Source organism: Sciurus carolinensis, chromosome 9 (genome assembly GCF_902686445.1).
Source record: "Sciurus carolinensis chromosome 9, mSciCar1.2, whole genome shotgun sequence".
NCBI lineage: Eukaryota > Metazoa > Chordata > Mammalia > Rodentia > Sciuridae > Sciurus > Sciurus carolinensis.
This window is the reverse complement of record NC_062221.1, coordinates 67362352-67377665: the sequence shown is the minus strand read 5'-3', so window position 1 is coordinate 67377665 and position 15314 is coordinate 67362352. Positions and strand designations below refer to the sequence as shown.

General features: G+C 46.9%; 1 protein-coding gene across 1 annotated transcript in view; it reads right to left on the bottom strand.

The window, feature by feature from the left end:
• Positions 1–4263: 4263 nt before the first annotated feature.
• Muc4 (mucin 4, cell surface associated) overlaps positions 4264–15314 on the bottom strand; it is a 49447-nt gene continuing 38396 nt past the window's right edge. The window contains exons 18-25 of the mRNA XM_047565556.1: positions 13395–13576; positions 11703–11862; positions 10685–10864; positions 10221–10294; positions 8847–8911; positions 8529–8764; positions 6057–6219; positions 4264–4852 (exon numbers count right to left, since the gene is read on the bottom strand). Of these exons, the coding sequence (XP_047421512.1) occupies positions 4657–4852; positions 6057–6219; positions 8529–8764; positions 8847–8911; positions 10221–10294; positions 10685–10864; positions 11703–11862; positions 13395–13576 (1256 nt within the window). The 3' untranslated portion in view covers positions 4264–4656. The remainder of the gene's footprint in view (positions 4853–6056; positions 6220–8528; positions 8765–8846; positions 8912–10220; positions 10295–10684; positions 10865–11702; positions 11863–13394; positions 13577–15314) is intronic.

Below are 15314 nucleotides of genomic sequence, written 5' to 3'. Positions count from 1 at the left end.
AAGAGAAAGAAAAATTTAAAAATCCCAACTCTTATACACAATGATTATTAATGAATATATTCAATTGCTAACTCAACCTCTCCAGGTGGATGTTAAAGAGACACCTCAAATTCAACATTTCCAAAATTGAAGTTCTGATCTTTGCCCCTTACACCTGCTCTAACTGCATCCTCCCCATCTCTGCTAATGTCAATTACATCCTTCAGTTGGTCAAATCAAAATTCTGAGAATGATTTTTTTTGGGTACTAGGGATTTAACCCAGGGGCACTTAATCACTAAGCCACATCTCCAGCCCTTTTCATGTTTTATGTTGAGACAGGGTTTCACTAAGTTTCTTAGGGCTTTGCTAAGTTGCTGAGGCTGGCTTTGAACTCATGATCCTCCTTCCTCAGCCTCCCAAGCTGCTGGGATTACAGGCATGAGCCACCACGCCCAGCAAGCAACCCTTTTTTGTTGTTGTTGTTGTTTTTTTTTGGTGCTGGGGATAGAACCTAGGGCCTCATGTGTGCTAGGCAAGCTCTCTACCATGGAGTCACATCCCCAGCCCTCCATTCTTTATTTTTCTCTTTCTCTTACATTTTATACCAGGAAATTCTGTTGGCCCTACTGCCCCAAGCAATGCCCACAATCTGACTCCACCTCGCCTTTTCCACTGCCATCACCAAGATGGTCCAAGATGCTATCATTTCTCACCTGGGTTACTACAGCGTCACAGGATTTCTACCTTTGCCTGCCATCCACAGTCTAGTCCCAGGATGTCAGCAGAGCTGTCTTTTTGTAACATAAGGCAGACCATGCCACTTGGAGGCCCAAACCCTCCCATTTCATTCAGAGGAAAAGCAGAGTTCTCACAAAGGCTTGCAAAACCGTGCGTGGTTGGCATCCCTCCACCCACCTTTTTAACTTGCTCACTGTAAGTTATACTGACTTCCTGGTTTTTCCTGAATGCATTAGGCCTGCTCCTGTCTTAGGACTTATTTTTTTTTTTTTTTTTTTTTGAACCCAGGGGCAGTTAACCACTGAGACTACTGAGCCACATCCCCAGCTCGTTTTTATATTTATATATATATTTTATATATTTTATATTTTATATTTTATATATTTAAGCTTAGTTGCTTAGGGCCTCACTAAGTTGCTGAGGCAGGCTTTGAAATAACAATCCTCCTGCCTCGGCCTTCCGAACCACATGGGGATTACAGGCATGTGCCACCATGTCTGGCTGTCTTGGAACATTTGCACACATAGCTCAGTCTGTTTAAAAGGTCTCTCCTCCAGATACCCACTGGGCTAACTCCACCTCCACCACCCTCACACCTCTTCTTACTGAGCTCAACCCTGACCACCCAATTTAAAAATCAATATCCCCTCTGCTTTTTCTTCATAGCACTGATCACAACCTAACATCATACTTATTTCATACTTATTTCATTTATTTGTATTGTTTATTATCTGTATCTTCCAACTAGAATAAAAGATTTTGCACATTGTGGTAACCCTAGTACTTGACACATAATGGGCTGGGGGTGTAGCTCAGTGGTACAGCAAGTACTTAGCGTGGATAAGTAGCTGATGGTGGAACTGGGTTTCATCCCCAGCACCACCACTACCAACAACCAAAAAAAGATGCCCCATGTGCAGGGTCCTGAGTTCAATTTCCAGTACCAAAAATAAATAAATAAAATTTAAAACATGGCATGGTGACACATGCCCATAATCCCAACCACTCAGGTGGCTGAGGCAGGAGGATAACAACTTTGAGGCTAGCCTCAGCAACTTAGCAAGACCCTCAGCAACTTGGTGAGAGCCTGTCTCAAATTAAAAAAATAAAAAAAAAAGAACTGGGGATGTATCTCAGTGGTCAAGTTCCCCAGTAAACCACCCCACTAAAAACAGTGCTCCATAAATATTTATTAAATAAATGATGAGCATGACAAAACAACTTGGCTATTTCTCTCAGTGAGGGGAGTGTGTATGTTATACTGACCCCCTTCTACTTTCAGAGTAGGATAGAGTGAATTTCAGAAAGTAGACTGGACCAAAATAAATCCAGTGTTCACCCTGGCATATTTTTTGAGTATCTACAATGGAAGAGAGACAGTGCTATGTGCTGCAAAGGATTCAAAGTTGTCTCTTCCCAGAGCGGGTAAGTTAGTAGGGGAAGCTAGACATCAACAGAAATTATGGGCCGGAAGACCTATTTACACCACATATGAAAACCACAGAATGTCCTTCCTATACAGAGAACTCTTACAAGGCAATCAAAAGATAAACATATCACTAGAAAAATAAATAACTGGCGAGGACAGGCAATTCACAGAAGAAGGAACATAAAAGCCCTATCATGGAAAAAGAAAATTCGACTGCACTAGCTAAAAAGTGACAAATTAATACAGTGAGATACTGCTTATCATGTGTCAAAAAGGTAAAGATTTCTAACAATTTCACTATCCATACTGATGAGGGTGTGAGCATTCCTAATCATTCCTAGCATGAATGAAATGGATACGATCTTTTTGGATTTATCTTCTTGACTGTTTATCTAAAGGCTTTAAATTGTGGATCCCAAGCTGGGCATGGTGGCACATGCCTATAGAGTTCCACTTACTTCAGAGACTGAGGCACGAGGATCACAGTTTGAGGCCAGCCTGGGCAACTAAATAAGAACCTGTCTTAAAATGAAATTTAAAACGGGCTGGAGATGTAGCTCAGTTGTAGAGCATTTGCCTAGCACCTACGAAGCCATGGATGGAATCCCAGAACTGCAAGGGGAAAAAAGAAAGTAGATCCCTTTAAATCAGCAATTTCATTCTTAGTTTATCTTCAGAAAATAATAGAGAATCCACGCAGAACTGTCTATAACAGCCAATAAAAGAAAAAAACAAAACACAATCTAAGACATTCCAATGTAGTGTTTGGTTTTATATCATCTAGAAAAGTGTTGTTGAGATGTATGTTTATTAACATGAAAAGAAAGAAGGTCATGTGACATTATTTTGTCCTCTTATTTTCTTTAAATGGAACCATCTTTTTTTTTTTCCCCTCCAAACTACCCTTCACATGGTCTCCACTAATTTCCTTTCCAGAACTTGTTTTGACCAAGGTTGCCTGATAAAATACAGGTTACCAGTGATGTTAGATAAACAATAAATAACTTTGTAAAAATATAAAGGTGTCCCAAATATTTAATGGGACATTCTTATACAAAAAAAATTTATGGTGGTGGCTTATCTGAAATTTAATTTTAACTGGGCATCCCATATTTTTATTTGCTAAGTCTGACAACTGTACTTTTAATACCACCTCTTGCAACTTTTTCTGTTGCTATAACGAAATGTCTGAAGCAGGGTGCTTAATAAAGAAAAGAAGCTTACTTAGTTCATAGTTTCAGAGGCTGAAAAATCCAAGATTGGGTGGCCTCATCTGTTTGACTTCTGGTAAGGATCCCCTTGACTGGGTCACAACATAGGAAAAAAACAGAAAGGAAACCAGCTGCATGCAAGAGGAACGAGGGCACTGAGGTATGTTCACTTTAAAACCTACTTTCAAAACTGAGGGATCACTGGATGTGTTGGCTCACTGGGTGCCGTGGCACATGCCTGTAATCCCAACAGCTCAGGAGGCTGAGGCAGGAGGATCTCGAGTTCAAAGCCAGCATCAGCAACTTAGAGAGGTACTAAGCAACTCAGTGAGACCCTGTCTCTAAATAAAATACAATACAGTGGTCAAGTGCCCCTGAGTTCAATTTCTGGTACAAAAACAAAAACAAAAACAAAACATTCAGGGCTTTTCAGAAAGTACATTAGTCCCTTCTGAGGGTGATGCCCCCTTGACCTAACTAGCTTGCACGAGGTCTTGCCTCTTAAAGGTTCTACCATCTCAACACTGTCACAGAAGACCAAGCCTCCAGCACACGAATCTCTGGGGGACAAACCAATTCTAAAGTATCACAGTCTCTGTTGGGTGGGGAAAGAAGGTGATATGGAAGGTGCTTGGAAACAAGGACCCAAGTCAGGGTTGTGGCAACTGAGGCCTCCCTATATGGAGTAACTGAGAACTGAGGTAGGACTGGGCCCCGTCCACCTCTGCTTCCCTGACACCTGCCTAATGCTTAACTTCCATGCCATGTGCCTTCTGGTGGCTGGGAGAAGTCTGTGCCCAGTCCTTGCATCACCAGGAGAAAATCTGGAATGCAATCATGGTTTGGAGACACAAGTCAGAGAGATTTTATTTAAATAGACTTTAATCAGAAGTAAACCAGAGAGTTCGATGTGCAAAAGCACACTTGTTAACTTAGAGTCAATCACCCCAACTCCGCTGTGTGTGTGTGTGTGTGTGTGTGTGCGCGCACGTGCGCAGCACATGTGCTTGCATTCACACATGGGCCAGAGTCCTCCTTGAGGATATGTATGTCTGTGTGAGAGAACCCAACCGGTTACATGCCTTGGTCTTTATGGCACCTTCCTGGGGCACTCCGGCCTCCTAATAAGGTACAATCTTGTCTTTATTCCCATTATTCATTCTTGAAGAATCCCGAATCACCAGCTTTCACCTTTCCCTTTCCAGTCTCCCTGAAGCAGTGCTACTTGAAGTGAGTATTGAGGATGGGATGGGTCCTGAGGTATCCTTGGCCACAGCTGCCCATCTGGGGCAAGTTCTCAACTTTCCAAGTCCAGCGGGTAGGAGCTCCTGGTTCTGGAGCTGCACCTGAAGCGCAGGACCACAAACACCACCATCCCCAGCAGCAAGAGGGCGCCCAGGGCCCCAAAGAGTATCCCGAAGAATGCATCCAGTTTCACACTCAGGTGTTCACAACGCTTGCCCCAGGGCGTGTAGATGGAGAAGGGCACACAGCTGGGGACAGAGAGAGACAGCGATGTCATGGGCGGGGAGGTGGGTGGTCCACAGGGGAGGCTGTCCAGGACAGCCTGGGCACACCCACTAGGGAAAGGGGCTATGTCAGACCTGAAGCCATGCCAAAGCGAGGCCACTGGGCAAAGGAGTCAGGCCTGGACCTTAAAAAAGTGGGTGTCAATTTACCTGGAGTCAGCTCCACCAGGACAGCAGGGACAGGGGCTAATCACGGTGCGCAGGCGCAGTCGTAAACCACATCCCTCCTCACGACCTGCAGGGCAGGGCTCCTCCCTCAACTCAAACCACCCTCTACTTCGTGGGATCTGGAACTGCAGTGGGCCAAGGGTAGACCCAGGGCCCTATGGTGATAGAAGCCGAAGCTGGGATGGAGCTGCAGCCTTTCTGCTGTTCTCACGGAAGCCACTCAGACTCTTAATGAACCCAAGAGTGCGTAAGGCGCTAGTGTAGGAGCCTTCTTGGGCTGAGTGCTCTTATGGAGGGGCAGGGTCGACCCAAGATACAAGACAATGAGACCCTATTTCATGCAAAGGGGACCAGCTGAGAATCCATTCTGGAGAAGTACAATCAGTTCCAAGGAGTTTGACGTAGGAAACCATACCCTATTTCTTAACTTACTGGTTTATGTTTCTTATTATCTCTAAGCTGCAATTCTCTCATCTTCAAAATGGTCATGATACCCACTCTCTGGCTGGTTTGAGTTTCAGAGGTAATATAGCATCTTTACTCTCCACATAGGGTAAGGATGCACAACTCTTCTTTCTCACTATAGGGTAGGCCCAAGATGGCTACAGTTAGGCTCCCTGGACGAGACTTCTAGCAGGCTATTTTTTTAGTATATAGCCAAGGTCATAAACACCCTGATTCAGCATATGTTCTCAAGGTCATAAAAATCTGCTTGCGAGTATACACTCATTTCTGTAACCTGTTGGCACTGTGTATTCTTTGGCCTGCACTTAAAAAATCCTATGGAAAGGCTCAGGGACTGCTGCCACCTTTGAATAAAGCATGTCTACTATCCCAACTATACCTCACATCTTCTTTCACATGCCGGGATCCTGAATCTGTTTCTCAGGATCTGAGCTCTGGTCCCTGTTCTTGCTAATTACAAAGGAACCTTTGCAGTATCTTGCCCGAATTAGATTCCCCTGCACTGTTTCCACCTCCTGCCCAGAGACCTACAAACCTGCAGCGAGGTCCATTAGGCAGGTGCTGGCACTGGCCTCCATGGTGACAGTAGCCTGTGGTGCATGGGGACACACAAGTGACGCCACTTTGGGGGCTGTAGACCAGGCGGTAGTCTTTGTAGCTATTGCATCTGAAGTAATCACCCAGCATGCTCAGGTTCACTGTCAGGTTGGACAAGAATGCACATGGAAGGTAAGTGATTAGCACTAAATTCACACCTTTCAATCAAGAATTTCATTTTCAGGCATTTATCCTGAGAAATAGTTGAAAGAGTACACAAATACATATTTATGGGTACTCAGATCAACATAATTGATAATATCAACAAAGTTTAAAAGGAGAGGGTCTTGGTAAATAAATCACTGTATATCCTTACCAAAGGAATGACAGTTTCCAAGGTATGGAAAATGCATTGGTGAAGAGCACAGACTTTGAAGTTGGCCACACCTGAATTGAAATTCAAATTCTGCTCCTAACTAGTTGTGTAATAGGGAAGTTTTTCTCAGACTCAGTTTATTATTTTTTTAAAATTTCAGTTTCCTTATTTTTAAAAGAAAATTATAATCACAGCATTGACTTTGCTGTGAGATCTAAAGGAAACGCCATATGCAGAGTACATAGTATAGCGCTTGACACAGAGTGAGCGCTCAATAAAGCAACAATTATCATAATTTTTAAAATATATCATGATAATATATTTAAATATAGCATTATAAAATAATATATCTGTTGGGTTAAACACTAGCGCCTAGGAAAGCTTGCAGTGAGGTAAGAAGTTCTCTAAAAGAATATGGTAAGGAGGAAAATGGAGAGGGGGAGCTGACTACTCTCACAATCCTTGGGAGAGGATCTGAAGAGTGACCCTGGTTGTAAAGTAAAGGAATGTCAGAAGAAACCCACTGTGTGGTGGGTGTGCATCCTATCCTGTATATTCCCCCTGCTTATAGGCATGGGGGGCCCTCAATTGCATCCCTGCCCACAGCTGAGGAGTGGATGATAAAATGTCCAGAACCTCTCTGTGGAGTCCTCCAAGTTCTTCCTTTGGGATCCATAAACAGTACACTGGAGCGTTTGCAACCCTGGGGTTGAACAAAATCAAATGGGAATACACAATTCATGAGGTGATATGCTCACCACTCCTTAATGAGGAGGCTGTCAAACATGAGGTATGATTTGATCCCTTATTTTAAAATCAATATGTGGGGATCCCTAGGCATAAAAGAAAATTCAGAAAGATATGTACAAAGTGTCATATCTGGGGATTGGAATTACAGGTTCTTTCTTTCTTTCTTTTTTTTCTTGTTAACTGGTTTTTCCTAAAGTTTCAGTAATAAACATACTGTGCTCATATAATAAAATTGTAGCTTTTCTTTAACAAACATCACAGTCGTGGCTGGGGTTATTGCTCCCTTACTGCCACCCATTCCTCTCATCCTGATTGCTCAAGATGTGGTAGTTCGGAGGGATTTCTCCTTGCTGCCCAGGAAGGAAGGGGCATGAACTGGATTTTAGAAGGAACTCTTGCCTGGTTCTAGACCCAAGTGAAACAGCAGTTTCTGTTGTGTTGGGAATGGTCACTGTCCTATTGCCTGCCCCATCTGGGTTACTCCTTGCTCTTGCTGATTCCCATTGCAGGAGAACCAGGGGCTGTCAGAACCGAAAAGGGCCTCAGAAATCCCATGTCACTTTACACACAAGGGTGTTGAGGCTTGGCTTGGGGAAGGCACTCACACAGAGCCACACCCTCTCAGTAGTGGGGTACCTCTGCCCCTGGCCAATCTTCAGCTTCCAACTTAAGATCCTCCAGCTGGAGGTCAAAGGGGAAGGGAATGTCCTTGTGTGTGTTTGTTTATTTATTTATTTGTACTGGGAATTGAACCCAGGGGAGCTTCACCTCTGACTTATATCTCCAGTCCTTTTTACTTTTTACTTTTAGACAGGGTCTTGTGATCCTCCTGCCTCAGCCCCCCTCAGAGTCACTGGGATCACCGGTGTGCATCACTGGGTCTGGCCCCTTGTGTGTGTTGAAGCACAATGACATTTTAGGAAAATCATGAGCAATTTTACTAAAGGAAAGGAAACCGTTAGCAGCAATAGTCAGGAAGGCCTGGGTTGTCTGGGGACGTAGCTCAGTGGTAGAGTGCTTGCCTAGCAGACACAAGGCCCTGGGTTCAATTCCCCGTTCTCTGGGACAAGGGTGGAGCAGGGGACATATATGGAAGTCTAGGGTTGGCAAACTGCTGTGTGAGACTATACATGTTGGGATGTTAGCGGTGTTTTGTGACCCTGCTTGGAATCTCAGCTTTTGAGATGTAAATTTCTCTCAAAGATTACGAACAACAAAACTAAATTAACTTGTTTCTTCCTTGTCTGGGGATCATTATGAGTTGGGGTGGCCTGACAATCTGTGACGGGTTCCCTCTATTCCCTGACTCGGCCTCCCAACTGTTCCCAAGAGAGAGTGACTCACGCGCCATCACATCCCGCACATCTTCCCTGGAGATGGGGCGGAAGACCACGTCGTTCCTGGGCTCCTGACTCCTCTTCCATCTCCCTCTGGGCACCGGGAGGAGGAAGGCCTCCACCACGGCCTCCCGCAGCTGCTCATTCAGGAAGTGGATGACAGGGCCCCAAGGCTGGTACCGGAACTCTGAGATGACCACCCAGTGTCGAATGGAGTTTCCTGAGGCTGGTGCTGGGGAAGAGCTGTGTGGGAGGGGGTCAGCAAGGGCCTAAGTGGAGGGGGAGACGAGATGTACCAGCGCCAGGCAGGGACAGTCTCGCTTACCTTTGTTCCACGTGGCTGTTGCGGAGAAAGGCCCGCACGGCCAGAGTCCCCAGTCTGTAAGCCACCTGTGATGGAGGTTGGGGAATGGGAGGGTGAGTGGTGGTGAGGCCCAGACTAGAGAGGAGACCCCCGCTGTAATGCATTTCTTCATCCCTGTCTGGCTTCACCTTTGAAAGTGAACCCCGGGTCCCCAGAACATTTCCCACCCATTTCTGCATCCCCACACGCCAGCCAAGTCCAGAGATGGCTCATCAGTACTCCTTGGTGAGTGAAGGGCTTTACATTCTTTGCCCCTCTGCCTCACATTTATGAGGGGGGGATCTGAAATGAATGACCCCAGCTTGCCTCTGATCCCTGACTCGCCAGACCATATCTTCCCCCCGTGTGTACTGAACATCAGTTGCCTAGCCACACTGGACAGGTGCTAGGATCTCAAGGTAACTTAGGAAGAGGCTGTATTCAAAGTGGTCACAGTCAGGTGCAGTAGAAAACTGTCTATGGATTTTAGCATTGCAGGTGTGGAGCGCTGTGATAGTAGGGGTAGTAATAGTGATTGTATGTTTATTTGGTACCAGGGACTGAACCCAGGGGTGCTTAACCACTGAGCCACATCCCCATTTCTTTTGATTTTTTTTTTTTTTTATTTTGAGACAGGGTCTTGCTAAGTTGCTTAGGGTCTCACTAAATTGCTGAGGCTGGCTTTGAACTTGTAGTCCTCCTGCCTCAGCCTCCTGAGCTGCTAGGATTACAGGTGTGCACCACCTCCCCAGGGAATAATAATATTTTTGAATGCTTGTTGTGTTTCAGGCACTGTGCTAAGTACCTTATGTACATTATCATTTAAACCTAGATACAACCTACTGACACAGGTACTATTATTGTCCCTACTTATACATATGAGCAACTGAAAAGCTTGTCCTCTTATTACACCTGCTCTCATAAGTGGTAGGGCAGGGATCTGAAGCCCATGTCTGGCATTCTAGAGTCTCAGGCACTCAACAGCTGGGCTGCTTTGCCTGTGGCTGAGGTGTGGACAAGGACATGGGGTCAAGGGGCAGAGCACCCAGTTCCCTCTGGGAAGTCAGAGTAGAAGTGAAGCGACCGCTCATGCTTCTTCCACATAACACCCAGGTGCAGGTCTTGAGGGACAGTCAGAGGGAGAGGCTGAGGTGAACTGGCACCCTAGATTCTGCTCACGGCAATTGGTGAGTCCAACACTTTCTGGGGTCTCTAACCTGAGGCTTGCTGGCTCCCTGCCCCAACCATGGACCTCCCCTGGGGAAGAGGCTCCAGCCTCCTCTGGCAAGTGGATCTAGGAGAGGGACACATAAACCACAGCCCGGCCTCAGCCAGAGCCCAGCACGCAGCACTGACCGAGGCATTGACATCTGCGATGGAGGCGTTTTCTTCTTCAGTGAGAAGGAGCCGGATGATTCTTAGGGGAAGCTCTGGAGGTGGAAGAGGCAGAGTCATCACCATCTCAGCTTACCCAGACTTGTCTCAGAAGTCCGTCGGGCCGGCCCACAGAGACCGTTTCATTTCACAGTGACAGTCACTGACCCCTTTCCTACTCTCACCCCGGTTCTCCTTCTGTCCTGGCCAGGGCTTCTGTGGCTCCTGCCTCACTGAGCTGGGAAGCCTCTGCTTCTGTCCCTCCTCAGCAGGCCCGTGGTTTGGGCTTTGGCAGCTGCCCTCAGGAGCCCGGGCAGCCCATGGCTTACCACGTGAAAGGTCTATTCTGTGAGTGTGAGGAACTTAGCCCGGGACCCTAGTTTCCTCGTCTTCCCCAAAGACAAGATGGGTGTGGAGATGGGACTGGCAGGTGCCTCTGGTCGTACCTCTATAGATGGCTGGAGTGAAATTGTTCCCAGCCACAAAGCAGCGGGTGTCGGTGAAGGCTGGTGGGCAGGTGCAAGTGGGCTTGCAGCCCATTGTCTGGGAGATGTAGCAGTGGCCGTGGTTGTAGCAGTAATTTACAGGACAGGAATGGTTCCAACAGACAGGAGAGGCCTCCACAGCTGCAGAGGGAGCAGGGAGGTCAGCAAGACCACACTGGAGCAGTTGGGGTGGGTTGGGGGACATCTATGGGAAACTGTTTTCAGGACATCTCAGTTTCTTTCCCCCACTGCCCCTTCAATCTGTGCTCTGCTTGTGGGCCACCCTGAACCTTGAACTATCCTCCCTTTTTCTGGCATTTCTTGCAAGGCGACCCCTTTTTCCTCTGCCAGGTAGGTGTTCTTTCACTTCTACCGAAGGAGTAGTATGTTTATCAGAGCCTCTGCATCAAGGAAGGACCCAAAAGACTTCACGTTCATCTCCTCAGGCTGTGTTTCTGCCCACTGTGGCCTCTGCTCAGAAGACACAGTTTTCTCCTGACTTTATTTGGTCACCTTCAGGGGCTTGAGGGGAAGCCTCCTTGTGATCTCCTTCATGGTGACTGCAGTGGCTCCCAGGATGAGTGGAAGAGGATTCAAGTGAAAAACACCCTGACCTGTGAACTGCAGAGCCCCCGGGCCTGGAGTCTCTGAAGACCCCTGAGGAGCCCAAGGGCCCCAGCTTGCCCCTGGTTCTCTGGACTTCTTCTCTCAGCTTGAGTCTTCTGCTCTGGGTTTTCTCCACCAGTGCCTCAGAGCTGCTCTGGCCTGGCCCTCCCCGCTGCTTGGACAAACTCTTCTCCCTCAGCACCATGCCAACTCCTGTCCCCTTTCCACGCCATCCTTCCCCTGGCTTCCCCTGGTGAGCATTCTAGAGCCTGACTAAGAAAGGAAGATCAATTGTTTGCCTTTGGCTGCCTTTGCCCTTGAGTTGTCACCTGGCCCAGAACCTCCTCCTGCCCGGGCCCTGCTCCCAGCTCACCTGCACAGTGACGCCCATCCCCGGTCGTGCTTGGAGGGCAGGCCCCACAGCCCATCCCGGGATGGCACTGCACGCCTGGGAAGCACTGCTCATCACAGGGATCCCGGGAGCGCTCACAGTACTGGCCGAAGGTATCCCCCTCACACTTGCAGTCGGCCACCTGAAACAGGTTGCTGATCACTGGCCGGCCAAAAGGCTGAGCCACTGAGGGCTTCTGGGTGTCTCTGTACCGACCCCTCTGGTATGAGAACCTGTGGACCCTGAGTCCTTGTCAGTTCTTCTAGCATCTACTAAACACCATTAAAAAATTATTGGTTCTTTTTAGTTGTACGTGACAATAGGATTCATTTTGACATAAGTATAAATGCATGGAATATAATTTGTTCTATTTCAGTCCCCAGTACTTCCCCTCCCCTCCTTCCTATCCCTGTTCCCTTCCCTCAACTCTACTGATCTTCCTGCTATTTACTTATTTTTTTAAAATTAGTGTCTTGTGGATTACATGACGGTGAGATTCACTGTGATATAGTCATATATGTACATAGGACAGTTAGGTCAGATTCATTCCACTGTCTTCTCCCTTTCCTTCACTCCCCTTTGCTACTCTACTGATCTTTCTTCTATTCTTTTACTTTTAATCCCCCTTTATTTTGGATTAGCTTCTGCATATTAGAGAAAACATTTGACTTTTGACTTTTGGGGGCTGGCTTATTTCATGTAGCATGATAAGTGAAATACTTTTTACTGGCATATGCCATAAACTCATTCTTCTTTATGGTGAGTAATATTCTACTGTGTATGTGTGTGTGTGTGTGTATCACATTTTCTTATTTTCTTTTTCCATTCATCTGTTGAAGGGCACCCAGGTGGGCTCCATAGCTTGGCTATTATGAATTGTGCTGCTATAAACATTGATGTCAAACACTTTCTTGACCAGTCTGGGCTTGCAAATCCTGCCTGAAACCATACCACCCTCCTGCTCATTCAGCCTCCCTGAGCTGCTCTTCACCCTGAGCCCCCTGCCTGGCTATGCAGCAGGATCTCAGACTCAGCCTTCTCTTTCCCTGGAATCCTTATTGGAGTAAGACAGGGAAGGAGGGGAGGGAGAAAAAAAATAGTTCAGATGGACAAGATTTGTGGATGAGTCTCTTGGTTGGAAACATCGATGAAGAAGGTTATCTCCAAACTAAAAAAGAGACTCCCTTAAACTGGAGTAGGAGAAAACAAAGGAGCTTGGGGATTTCAAGATAAAGGCACCTTCACTTCTCTTCCAACACCATGATGACAAGACCCCCAGTGAGAAAAGTCTGGGTGTTGCTCCAGGCAGATGCCCCTAAGCGAGCATCTCGGGAAGGTTTCCTGGACATGAGCACAGCACAGCAGCAGTGCCGTGTCTCCCCCAGGGAGGACAGCATCTTCCCCCCACACCTCCTGTGCTGGGGAAATGTAAGAAAGGCCTAGGTGGAAATTTCCTGCTAGCCTGGAAGAATGGAGCTACAAGCAAGGACGTTCTACTTCTTCACACATGAGTTTGTAGCCTGAGAGTGGTACCTGCTTACTCACCCACCCAGCTCCTCCCACGTCCCCAACCAGCACCTTACCCAGGAGAGGCTGAATTAGCACGTCACTTCAATCCCCACTTTCTTTCCCCTCAACATGGCAACCTTCTTCCTACCCACTCCCAACACTCACCTCCATGGAGGAATTGCCCACCCTGCTGGTCTGATTATATAAACACTGGCTCTTTGCCCTGCAAAAGCAGACCACAGTCTTGGGCTGGAGTATGGATGACAAGTTAGCCTTGGCATTTCTTGCTAGAATCTCCAGAGTGAATGGCTCCAGCAGCTTTGGTGTCCATAGCAGAGTACCATTCTCTGTCCAGGAAAGATGAGACAGTTGAGGGCTAGGAGATTCCAATGCTCTGTGGCCTGAGGTGACCTGCCCACTAATACCCTGATTGCTGGCTCTGGGCTTTCCCCCACCCACTTCAGACCTCCCCCAAAATGTTATGGGCCATCTCCTTTGAGCAGGGCCTTGTGTGCGGGGGGTGATCCTGGTCAGGCTCCAAGCTGGAGAAAGGGCACACCAGCTCAGCTTACTGATCGTAGGTGGGACTCCACAGAGGGGAAGGCCCTTTCCACCTGAAGAGAACCCTGCCTGGGCCTATACCAGGCTGAAAGGTCTTGGGCAATGAAGGGTGAAGGCCAGGATCCCCCAACACTTGCCCAGGCTACGATGCAGGCCAACCTCTTGGCTTCTCATCAGAGCAGCCCCATCCCTGGTTTCTCACCCACCCCTTTTACTTCCTGGACCTCTGAGCAGCTGCCCCTTCAGACACCAAACTACAGGAAAACACTCCTAGTGATCAAACCTGTCTTATATTTGTTTTTTCAAGAAAATAGGAAAATCTCCTTTAAACAGTAGGTTGAAAGGAGCCAACAGTAGGAAATACATGGGAGTAACTTCCAGATCATCACTCCTCAGGAGAGGAGCCCAGTGGAGAAGAAAATCTTCTGATGTCACCGTCTGGCACCAGGGCAGATGCCACACAGAGAGAAAGAGATGCAGACAAAGCAGTCCCTCCTTTTGCACAGAGAAAGAAAAAAAAAAAAAAAAAAAAAAAGCAGCAAGGAGGCGACCAGAGCTCAGAAGAAGGTCTCTGCAGGCTTTGATTTAGCAAAGAATGGTCGCCAGTGCAGTTAGTGCAGGCGACAGAAGGGAAGCTACCTCGATGTGCTTTGCCCCTTCAACCCAGACCACAGAAGCAAACCTGGAGGTCTCTAACACTTTCCAGAGGGCAAGACCAGCTCTGCGTGGTCCCAACACAGAAAACCAGATAAGAAGAGACAAAGTCAGGAAAACGTGGTTAACCAACACAAAAATAGGGGAAAAGGTACCAAAAGAAGGTATTTGTATTTCGTTAAATCTTGTCCTGTAGTGGGTAACTGACCCAGGCCTGGATATGAAGTAAACTGAGGATGCGCCCCCAGAGAGGGAGAGTCCCCCTCTTCCTGTTCCCACCAGCTGGGTGTCAGGAAAACTAATTAGCACCATTTACTCCTTGCTTTTGGAATGTAAAGGACTTTCCCTGGGACCTAACCACGTCCCTTTGAAGTGTAAACGCCCCTGTGAAAGCTGGGGGCTCAAGGCTAGAGGTACAGAAGACCCTGTAAGCCGGCTTCCCTTATCCCAGTCTGCTTTTGTAAACAGATCCACTCGAAGACCCTTATGCACAATCATATGTTGTTTTGTGAAAACTTGTGTACTGTTGTAGACTGGAAAACTTAGGACACTAGAGAGCCTAAAAATGTCATGAAAAATCAGTCAGAGGTGCTCAGAATGTTGGAGTGCTAATCTCCTCTGGGCCCGCCAGAGTTAAATAAAGCTTTGCTTCTCCCACCCTTGGAGTGCCACTTGTCGCTTTCTGGGTGATTCCCACAACAGTCCCCCATTCTATCCTTCTTTTAATAGACATAAAAATGTTGTAAAGTAGTGTTTGATTATTCTAATAATTTTATGAATGCATAATAATGATTAAAGAGAATCACATAAAAATGAAAAGCTAAAAACAGAAACAATGAAAAAAAGAATTGCACATTATCAGATGAAGAT